The following is an 11870-nucleotide window of genomic DNA, read 5'->3' as shown; positions in this document are numbered from 1 at the left end:
GGGAATGAAATTGCGGACACTTTAGCGAAAAAGGGGGAAAACACTACCTTCATAGGTACTCAACCTTTCTGCGGGTTAAATACCAGCTTCAAAAGTGCCTTTCTACGTGAGCAGGAACAACGAGGCCTAATTGACTACTGGAGAGCCCAATCAGGCATGCGGGAGTCGAAAAGACTCATAGATCCAGAACCGATAAAGGCATTAGTTCTTATGAGACTTTTGTTGGAAACTCTTATTTGCGGTACCCAGCTGGTCCTATGAAAACGAGTCGGGTTGCGTAATGAGCCAGTGTATGAAAATATGACTGTACGTCAATTTCAGCCTTATTTTTTCCATCGTTAGGAACTATAAGAAGTTTTAAAATTTTAGTGGATGAAGTGCAACGTTTAGGAGCTTAAACCTAACACTAAAACAGCGAGAATATTCGATGCGATTATTCATCCAAATCTATTCAATTACGTAAATATGTTTATTTGTAACTGCCAATATGGTTTCATGCCCGGAAGATCAGCTTGCTCTAACCTAGTTCTAGTTTCCATGGCGTTTCTATAGAAGGTTGTATCCTTAGAATTGGGCGAATTGGCTTCGTCTACATATTTCTTTGTTTCTACATTGTTATTGAAAGTATTTGTAACAGTTATACTGAAACAAAAGAAAATAAAGATAATCCGTATATAATATCATACTATTGCATTGTTATTTTGAGTGGAAATATGGTGAAATGTGCATTATTCGCAGTGGTAAACAAAACGGATCTTTTTTATTTTCTTATGAGTTTCAATTTATGTTTCGGATCTTGGTATGGTAGATGTGTATGCTGCGGAAGACGATGTGCTTGTGCTCCTATACTGAAATATTGAAGTCAACCAGCAGTGGTGTAGAGTACCTTCACTTCACTTTCAAACTTCTTTCGAATTCTTTAAATATATTTTTAATAGGTAAATGAACTCAAACTTAAATTATGTAAACCATTTCAATGTCAATGCCATTGTTGTCAAATAAACACTTTAATTTCAAAGACAAAATTCTTTTCCTTTTTTTTTGAAACCCGAAACATAAGTAAACACATGGCACACACCAAATACATTTTTTCTGTCATATGATACCTCACTCCAAAGCAAAATCATAGCTTACTGTCAAGTAAGTCTGCCTAAGCAAAATTTAAGTCATCCTAAGCAAAATTTTATTGTATAGTATTTTTATGAATTTATAATTTTGTTATTGATTTTTACTTGTAACAATGTTTAGTTGTAATTATATATTTTATTGATGAGAAGACAAAAAGAAAGTATAAAATAAAGCCATTCTATCAGAAGGCGGACAATTCAGTCTTAGCCTGGTAGTTGGAAGGCAGTCATTTGCCCTAACTAAATAAAAAAAAATCTTTTATTTAAAAGGAACCTTTAGTCGGCAGGTTTGCTCTAAAGCTCTTCCCGGATAATAAAGACTTCTCATGGCGAACCTTTAGTCGGCAGGTTTGCTCTAAAGCTCTTCCCCGATAGTAGAGTACTTTTCATGGCGATCCTGCGGCAATCCTTAAATTTTGAAATACCTTTTTGAACATATTTGAAAAAGTCAATTTTCAACCAAACTTCGACGAATACATGAAGGAATTGGGTGTCGGTATGGTTCTACGCAAAATGGGTAACAGTGTCAGCCCCACCGTTGAACTGAAGAAGGATGGTGATAATTACTCTTTCACCACTACCTCAACCTTTAAGACAACTACGGTCAACTTCAAGCTGGGCGAGGAATTCGATGAAGAGACACTTGATGGTCGCAAAGTGAAGAGCGTCTTCACTCTGGATGGCAACAAATTGGTGCAAGAACAGAAGGGTGACAAACCATCGACCATTATTCGTGAATTCACTGACTCTGAGCTAGTGACTACTCTCACCCTCAAAGACGTGAAGTCCGTCAGAGTCTACAAGGCTGTATAAATACGCAGTGCGCTACATGCGAAGTTCAAAACAACAGTAACAAAAAGCTAAAGTAATTTAAAATAAAAAATGCCACTTCTTGCGATAAACTAATGATTGAAAAACTAACTATCATACAGCATACATTGTACTTTATAATTATAACTACATATACATATAAATTATATATTTTGGATTGTGAATATCCCAATTTTGTTTATGACTGATTATTTGCTGATTAATGCATAAAATAATGTAATTAAAAGTATGAAGTTGGTATTGGGTAACAATTAACTATTTTTATGTGATTAGGCGGCTAATTAAAGTGAAATAATTCTCAATATTATTAACGACGCGCACCAAATTGTTCACACATGCTATGATAAATATTGTTGAATAGAGATTTTTCGCTAATGCATTTAAATATATTAACATTTAATTTAAAATTTTTATCATTGACAAATATTTAAGCACAAAACCGGTATAAGAACAAATGTGACTTTTTGCATTCAGTTAAATAAACATAAAATTCAATATTCGTGCACCTTAATGAAAATAAAAAAAGTGTAGAATTTATATTAACTTTAATAAAATGCACAATGGCGTTGAAAAAAAAAAAAAAATTGAAAATAAAAAATAAAATTTTTTTTTCAAATTTTTAATGTATTAATAAAACAAAAAATATAATATATATCATACAATAAAATGAAATTCTATAATTACATTTTAAATGGAAAATATTGAAGAAATAGAAGAACAAGTAGAAAATTTATTGCAAACCGACATAACGGAACCATCAGTGAGCGCCTATAATTCACCTCTTTTGATTGTACCAAAGAAAAGTAGCGGAGACAAAAAAAAATGGAGGCTTGTAGTAGACTATAGACAACTAAACAAAAAGATTATTAATGATAAATTTCCGTTGACAAGAATAGAAGACGTACTAGACAAACTTGGTCGCGCAAAATATTTTTCAACGCTCGACATGACAAGCTCTTTTCACCAGATAACGCTAGACAAACACTCAAGACACCTGACTGCATTCTCCACAAGACAAGGTCATTACCAATTTAAACGCTTACCATTTGGATCCAAAATATCTAGCAATAGCTTTCAAAGAATGCTCACAATAGCTTTGAGTGGTTTAGATAGCAATGCATTTTTATACGTAGACGATATTATAGTGTTTGGCTGTCGTCCAAAACACCACAACAGTAATTTAATTGCAGTTTTTGAAAGACTACGAAAATATAACTTAAAACTAAATGCGAGAAAGTGCGTATTTTTAAAATCCGAAGTCGTGTACCTAGGACATCTGATCACGCAAGATGGCATAAAAACAGACCCATCAAAATTTGAAGTGATAAAAAAATACCCCGTACCCAAAAGTAGTGACGAGGTTAGGAGATTTGTAGCTTTTTGCAAATATTATAGACGTTTTGTACACAATTTTGCTCAAATAACCAAGTGCCTAAATAATCTTGTAAAGAAGGGACAAGTATTTGGTTAGACTGACGAATGTCAGAAAGCATTCGAATCACTAAAAGTAAAACTAATCAATCTACCTATCTTACAATATCCAAATTTCGAGCAACCATTTGTGCTCACAACAGACGCATCTAATTTCGCACTCGGTGCAGTACTTAGTCAAGGAGAAATAGGGAAAGATTTGCCTATATCATATGCAAGCAAAACTTTAGTAAAACATGATATAAATAAATCGGTCATAGAAAAAGAACTACTCGCGATTCACTGGGGAATAAATTTCTTCCGTCCATACCTAATGGGTAGAAAATTCACCGTGGTAACGGACCACAGACCTCTTATCTCCTTATTTTCAAACAAAAATCCTTCGTCCAAGATGACAAGGATTACACTTGTTTTGTCAGACTATGATTTCGAAATAGTCTACAAGCAAGGCAAAATGAACACAAATGCCGATGCATTATCACGAATAAAGATAGACTCAGACATACTAAAAAAATGATACCAACGGATTGTGATGACAATAATAAAATGTTTGTAATAACAAGGGGAATGTCTGCCAAAAATAACACCATGGTAGACAAGGAGAACTACAACTCTCATTCGAAGTCAGGCCAACTTCACATTTGGGATTGTACGTCCACAGCCGATATAAGAAATATAAAAAATTAAAATTCGTATACGAAGAAAAAATGAAAGGATCCGAAATACATATAAATAAAAATGGGGATATAATAGTCCGATATAGTGAGGAGCCTCTGAAATACGTTTCAATCATGGCGAAACTATCATCAATAGCGACTAAAAGAAATATAGAAAAGCTAGCGCTAGAAAAAGATAATTTATTAAGAGAAATGAATATTGAAAATTTTAAGAAAGCATTCAACAAGTTGCAAACTGAAAGATTAGAACAAAATTTAAGACCCTTAAGAATAATTTTATATAAAGCCCCAAAACAAATTAATGACGAAGAAATTATAAAAAATTTAATCTTTGAGTATCACAATTCAGCACTAGGAGGACACCTGGGTATAAGAAAAACTATCTTAAAATTAAAACAAAAATACATATGGAAGAACATGAGAAAAATAATAAAACTATATATAAACAGTTGTAAAGAATGTACTCGAAACAAACAGACAAAGTACATAAAAGAAAAAATGACACTAACGAACACACCTAGTACAAGCTTTGAAAATTTAAGCATAGATACAGTAGGACCATTGATTATATCAAATGGTTTCCGATATATTTTAACGGTACAATGCGAACTGACAAAATACGTAATCTTATTCCCAATGATAACTAAAGAAGCAATTTCTATCGCAAAGACACTAGTAGAACAGGTAATACTAAAATACGGACTTTTTAATACATTAAAATCTGATCGAGGTACAGAGTTTGCAAATGAATTAATGAAAAATATATGCGAAATACTACATATAAAGTAGACCTTTTCAGCACCCTATCACCATTAGACAATAACAGTTGAAAGGAATTTCTGTTACACTTCGTAGAAAATCACGAATGGGACCAATGGCTACCTTATTTTGCATTTGCTTTTAATACCACACCGAACATAGAGACGGAATTTTCACCGTACGAGTTAATATACGGAAAACTTCCACGCTTACCAACTGACATAATCGAGGACAATCAACCAGTATATAACTTAAACAATTACGCAAATGAGATGAAACTTAGACTAAAAGAGTCACTTCTTAGGGCACAAGAGCTGATAAAACTAACAAAACAAAAGAGAAAAGAACTACATATATGACAAGAGCAGTAACACATCAGAATTAAAAGTAGGTAACTAGGTATTTGTAAAACTAGAAACTAGAAGAAAACAGCAAAGTCCATATCATGGCCCTTATCTCATAGTGGAGCGTAAAGGAGTCAATTCTGTATTACAAATTAACAATAAGCTTAAGGAATATCATAATAATACCCTTAAGAAATACAAAATCACCTAAAATATTATCATATTAAATAAATTAAAGAAAAATTTATTATAAAACATACAATTAAAGATAAATTTACATATACTAAGAAACTTTTAAAGTCATAAAATTATTTTTATTGAAAACTACTGAACTTGCAAAATTTAACCAAATTTTTTAGCACAGTAATTTTCAGTCTTAACCATAGGGGTGTAGAGTACCTTCACTTCACTTTCAAACTTCTTTCGAATTCTTTAAATATATTTTTAATAGGTAAATGAACTCAAACTTAAATTATGTAAACCATTTCAATGTCAATGCCATTGTTGTCAAATAAACACTTTAATTTCAAAGACAAAATTCTTTTCCTTTTTTTTTGAAACCCGAAACATAAGTAAACACATGGCACACACCAAATACATTTTTTCTGTCATATGATACCTCACTCCAAAGCAAAATCATAGCTTACTGTCAAGTAAGTCTGCCTAAGCAAAATTTAAGTCATCCTAAGCAAAATTTTATTGTATAGTATTTTTATGAATTTATAATTTTGTTATTGATTTTTACTTGTAACAATGTTTAGTTGTAATTATATATTTTATTGATGAGAAGACAAAAAGAAAGTATAAAATAAAGCCATTCTATCAGAAGGCGGGCAATTCAGTCTTAGCCTGGTAGTTGGAAGGCAATCATTTGCCCTAACTAAATAAAAAAAAATCTTTTATTTAAAAGGAACCTTTAGTCGGCAGGTTTGCTCTAAAGCTCTTCCCGGATAATAAAGACTTCTCATGGCGAACCTTTAGTCGGCAGGTTTGCTCTAAAGCTCTTCCCCGATAGTAAAGTACTTTTCATGGCGATCCTGCGGCAATCCTTAAATTTTGGAATACCTTTTTGAACATATTTGAAAAAGTCAATTTTCAACCAAACTTCGACGAATACATGAAGGAATTGGGTGTCGGTATGGTTCTACGCAAAATGGGTAACAGTGTCAGCCCCACCGTTGAACTGAAGAAGGATGGTGATAATTACTCTTTCACCACTACCTCAACCTTTAAGACAACTACGGTCAACTTCAAGCTGGGCGAGGAATTCGATGAAGAGACACTTGATGGTCGCAAAGTGAAGAGCGTCTTCACTCTGGATGGCAACAAATTGGTGCAAGAACAGAAGGGTGACAAACCATCGACCATTATTCGTGAATTCACTGACTCTGAGCTAGTGACTACTCTCAGCCTAAGCATAATTTTATTGTATAGTATTTTTATGAATTTATAATTTTGTTATTGATTTTTACTTGTAACAATGTTTAGTTGTAATTATATATTTTATTGATGAGAAGACAAAAAGAAAATATAAAATAAAGCCATTCTATCAGAAGGCGGGCAATTCAGTCTTAGCCTGGTAGTTGGAAGGCAGTCATTTGCCCTAACTAATTAAATAAAAAAAAATCTTTTATTTAAAAGGAACCTTTAGTCGGCAGGTTTGCTCTAAGGCTCTTCCCGATAGTAAAGTACTTTTCAGTGGGCTGAACCTCCATTGTCCATGTAGTGAAGCAAGAAAAATTCACTATACCAGGACCGGTTATGGACTTCATTAGTCCCGATACGTTTGAATAGAACGCAAGTGCTTTGGTGTGTGTTGGTTTCAATTGGGGGTTATATTACAAATGGATCACTTTGCCAAGAGGCACTTTGAAGGAGGATGAACATCTTAAATGACAATTTTAAACACCAACAATGACGGGTTGCTTATTTGCGGTAAATTGACAGTTTTTCAAATAGATTGGTGCTTACTATAACGGATGAGGGTGAAGGTGATTGATCTCACCCTATCAAACTCAAAACTTGGGTGGTCAATCAAGAACTGGAGAGTCCTTGCCGAAGATTCGTGCTCAGACCACAAGTACATTGAGTTTCAGTGTGGCGAGGAGACACAAATGTCATTTCTCTCTAGAAACCCTAGAAAAACAGACTGGCAGCAGTTTAGGGGGGCGTTGCGGGACATTGACGTTGCGCCACCAAGACTTCGAAATGAACAGGCCATTGAGGCGGCTGTTGAGGAACTCAACGCTGCTTTAACTGAATGTTTTGAGTCAGCCTGTCCAATTCGACGTCTCCCTAACCGGACTCTCGTTCCTTGGTGGAATAGAGAGCTCCAGATGTTGAGGCGTAAGTCGAGAAAACTTCTAAACCGGGCCCTAAAGACTAACCTTGATGAGGACTGGGAGCGATCCCGTGATGTTCAGAAGAACTACAAAAGACTTATTCGGGAACCGAAAAGAGCCTCATATAGGGAATTCTGCAGCGGTATTGAATCTCTGAGTGACACGGTGAGATTGGTTAGGATCCTGAGAAGGGACCCAACTGCAAAGCTGGGGTCACTTAGGAAATCTGATGGCTCCTTGATGAAGCGGCAAAGTGAGACACTCAGCTTGCTGATGGACTCTCACTCTCCTGGTCATCAGATAAGCGTTAGCCGGCAACAGCCCTTATTGATAGAGGCGGTTGTCAGAGCGGCTACACCTTCTCGGCATGATTGGTTAGTTGCCAGGTCTGTGGCGAATGAAGCCACCATTCGATTTGCCATCAAATCTTTTGGCGGCTACAAGTCGCCCGGACCAGATGGAATATATCCTGCCATGCTGAAGGGAGGCGCAGAGTCCGTACAATAGCCTTGAAGAAAATCTTCTCTGCATGCCTGGCACTGGCCTACAAACCATGCTCTTTGAGGATGGTAAGGGTCGGGTTCATCCCAAAAGTTGGCATAGATGACTACACCAGCACCAAAAGCTTTAGACCCATCAGCATGACCACTTTCATGCTGAAAAGTCTCGAACGACTGATGGAATTGAACATATGCCAAAAGTCACTGAAGGCTCACCCTCTGTCTCCATTTCAGCATGCCTATCAAAGTGGAGAATTCTGCGAGTCGGCACTGCAAAACCTTGTTGCTAGGGTAGAGCTGGCCATCGACAAGAGAGACTACACTATGGGCATAGACATAGAGTGGGCGTTTGATAATACCACTTTTGACAGTATGTGTAGTTCTGCTAGTACGCACGACGTAGACCGGGTGCTAGTGCATTGGATTCATTCGATGCTGGCCCAAAGAATCGCAGAGGAAGATCTGCAGGTGTCATCCGGGCTTAAAAGAGGCTGCCCCCAAGGCGGTGTGCTGTCTCCATTGCTCTGGTGCATGGTAATCGATCCTCTACTTACCACCTTAAACCATTCGGGAGTCTACGCACAAGCATATGTGGACGATGTTGCTTGTTTGGTAACACGCTCTTGGCTTATGAACATCAGCAGGAAAGTGCAGAAAACTCTGGATCTGATTAACACTTGGTGCTGTGCGAATGGGCTATCAGCAAATACCACCAAGACTGGTATTGTCATCTTCACCAGAAGGAGGAAGTTTGATGGACTCGTTCTGCCTAAGCTAAAAGGAGTCTTAATACAGCTATTCAAGGAAATTAAATATCTTGGAGTAATCCTCAATAGTAAGCTCCTATGGAAATCACACGTTGAAACAAAGACATCTAAGGCGCTGACAGCTGTCTGGCAGTGCAAAGGTGTCTTTGGGAAAACGTGGCGTCTTTCTCCTAGCAAGGTCCTATGGATCTACACGGCTATGATAAGACCTATTATCACCTATGCATCAGTGGTCTGGATGAGTACACTCTCTCTCGTGGGAGTTAGGAGGACCTTATCGAGACTACAACACACTGTGGCCATCTGTTGCACCGGAGGTTTTCCGACTACTTCAGACCCGGCATTGGATGCTCTGATTGGCTTGCCACCACTTGATGCTTTCATCCAAGGAGAGGCCTTAAGGGACATCTGCAGGCTGAAACACAACGGGGACTGGTACGGCCCCTGTCCGGCATTGGAAAACAGAGAAGGCATGGACTTCGATCCAACGGTTCTCTCCATACCCCTTGACTCCATGCCATCAAGAGTCGTACTTGAAAAGAGATACAGTGTTGAGCTGCCAGAGGCTCAGTTGTGGTCAAACTCAGAAAAAGATACCGGCAAACATTGTTTTCGCATTTTTATGGATGGCTTCAGGACCGAGCATGGTTCCGGCTCTGGGGTCTACGTGGAATACAGCGGGATTAAACTGCACTTTGCTCTTGTTATATCATTATAGCGTTAGCTTTGTGTAGCACAGAAAGAATGTAATTCGTATAGTTATCCAACAACTTTATAGTCATAGTTAGCATCAAGCTAACTAAAAAAATTGAAATAAAAAAAACGAAAATTAGTTTGTAAACCTTTAAGCTTAAATAAAACTTGCTAATTCGATATTTTAATTATATCCTTTTTGCAAACTGTTCAGAAAGAAATTATTTGCTTCTTTTATATTTTAAGAACACAATTTTACTTCGTGTTTTCTATTTCATATACATAATGGGTTTAACGATATTTTCTAACGTAACAAAGAATTTCACAGTTGATATACAATAGAAAACGAAATCTATTTAATTTTTAATCTTAAATTTATATAAATAACATTTGTCGGGAATTTTTATTGTATACTTTTATTTACTAGCTTTTCGGCGGCTCTTCAATTTGGAGTTATGAAATCCTCATAGCATGCGCTGCATATATGTAGGTGGAAATATTAGCTAAATGCAAGGTGAATTTAATAAGGTGATGGCAACCACCCAGTTCAATTTTTCGCCGGTTTGTTTGTATTTGTATGTTTATGACCTGTCTAGTTGAAATTTTTATTGGGTGAATGGTTATGTGGTACCTGCGAGCACATTATAATTCAAGATTATGTATGATACGTTTCCTAAGCTATTGGTGCAAATTGAACATTTATTCCCGTATGCCAATTTGTTGACTTGTGGCTGTCCTCTAGTTTAATTAATTTAAAATTTAAGAAGATTTTATTATGGTTGTATCATTGCTAGACCGGGGGAAATCATGCAAGGTACTGGTTCGACTCGCTGATTATCGAAAAGACGTACAAAGATTAATTAATGCAGGTCCACAAGAACTGGCAATAATTTTATCTGGTGATGGTTTATATACTGCTGCATTGAAGCTGCTTACTGGCTTCGAATCGTCACCTTTTCCCATAGGGGTACGCCGTATTACCAGAGAATGTTAATGCAATGAGAAGGTGCAAATGTTACTGTGAGCTTTTTTTAGTACAATTGAGATTTGAAAGATTTGAAGTAAGGGAATTTAGCACACCGAGTTTATAGACACCTCACTGACTTTTGCCCACACAAAAATTAGAAACACCACACATCTTTCACCTCAACACACAACACATTTCTCACCTCGACATTAAAGCAATTAAATTTTTACTATTTTCGTATTTTTGAAATAATAAGCGAATACGTAAAATTTTATACAATACATAATTTTTTTTTTCAATTACATTAAAAAAAACGATTTAAAAAAAAAAATTATAAAAAAAAGTTTGCGCCGGGAATTGAACTCGAGTCTAACATGTGGCGAGGAAAAATAGGCGGTGCGTTTATTTCTTCGACTGCTTATTTTTTTACCATTTTGTTACTTTTGAAATGATAAGCGGATACATAAAATTTATTACAAATTTGTTTACGATTACATTAAAAAAAAAAATTTAAAAACGAAAAAAAAAAAATTTCCACCGAGAATTGATGGCGAGTCACGTGGGGAGGATAAATATGCAGAGCGTTTATTTCTGCGCCTGCGTTGTGAACAAAAGGTTTTGTGCATGCGCGCGACGCGAATAAATTTTAATAAAGTTCTGAAAGTAATCCATGAAGTTTTTCATTACATACATTCAAAAATGAACGTATACTGTATATGTAAATAAATGATGGTATATGATAATATACATAAGTACATAATATGTATGTACATGTCAATAGGAGGTATTTGCATTCAGAAAAAAAGAACGGTTTAAGATAAATCAACACTTATTTTATATTGTATGTCAATTTATAGTTTATGTATTCGACAGCATTTACATACATATGTATGTATGTACATTTGTATATGAAAAACAATAATGCACAAGCGCAAGAACATCATATCACATATGGGCATTTCCACAGAAATGTCAACCGAAGCCAAAAAATTCAAAGTCTATAAAATTATGTTGTTTTAACATATTTTTATAGGGAATCTATCAAATGTAACTAATGTAAACAAATTTTACATTTGTACAAACCACATTTTGAAATATTCGAATGCAAAGTCGAACCAGTGCAAAAGTTCCATTTTAAACATTTCTGTTGCATGTTTTGTTTTGATTAATGATCTTGATAAGATATATTATGCCGTGACATTTACTTTTCTAAATCTCGGTTTATATGTAAAGAATGTAAGAAAAATGTAAAAGGAACGATGCGATTGCCAATTATGGTAAATTTTTTCTTTGATTTACCGTATAACTCGATATCGCGTGCGACTTTGAAAAAGAACATTTGTTATCAGTGAGTCGAAGGTAGTTGTACAATTTGCATCAAATATTAGTAGCAAATAGATATTTTTATTGCTAATTAAATAAATTAAAAATT

At 35.5% G+C, this 11870-nt stretch overlaps 2 protein-coding genes across 2 annotated transcripts; both read left to right on the top strand.

Moving 5' to 3' along the window:
- The first annotated feature begins 1594 nt into the window (after positions 1-1594).
- LOC128869232 (fatty acid-binding protein, muscle-like) lies at positions 1595-2071 on the top strand. The gene has a single exon (XM_054111764.1). The coding sequence runs from the start codon at positions 1605-1607 to the stop codon at positions 1938-1940; it is 336 nt and encodes a 111-aa protein (XP_053967739.1). The 5' UTR covers positions 1595-1604; the 3' UTR covers positions 1941-2071.
- Positions 2072-3902: 1831 nt separating this feature from the next.
- LOC128869929 (fatty acid-binding protein, muscle-like) lies at positions 3903-6963 on the top strand. The gene is made up of 3 exons (XM_054112528.1): positions 3903-4038; positions 6258-6602; positions 6896-6963. The coding sequence occupies exons 1-3, from the start codon at positions 3903-3905 to the stop codon at positions 6961-6963; spliced, it is 549 nt and encodes a 182-aa protein (XP_053968503.1).
- Positions 6964-11870: the final 4907 nt, after the last annotated feature.

This window comes from Anastrepha ludens, chromosome X (genome assembly GCF_028408465.1).
Source record: "Anastrepha ludens isolate Willacy chromosome X, idAnaLude1.1, whole genome shotgun sequence".
NCBI classification, from domain to species: domain Eukaryota; kingdom Metazoa; phylum Arthropoda; class Insecta; order Diptera; family Tephritidae; genus Anastrepha; species Anastrepha ludens.
Note: the sequence above shows the minus strand (reverse complement) of the source record. Positions and strands in the feature narration are given on the sequence as shown.

Coding starts and splice junctions, on each gene's coding strand:
- LOC128869232 (XM_054111764.1), top strand. CDS start 1,605: ATGAAGGAATTGGGTGTCGGTATGGTTCTACGCAAAATGGGTAACAGT.
- LOC128869929 (XM_054112528.1), top strand. CDS start 3,903: ATGATACCAACGGATTGTGATGACAATAATAAAATGTTTGTAATAACA. Junction 4,039..6,257: donor CCAACTTCACATTTGGGATT/GTACGTCCACAG, acceptor TATTTGAAAAAG/TCAATTTTCAACCAAACTTC. Junction 6,603..6,895: donor AAGCATAATTTTATTGTATA/GTATTTTTATGA, acceptor TTGTCCATGTAG/TGAAGCAAGAAAAATTCACT.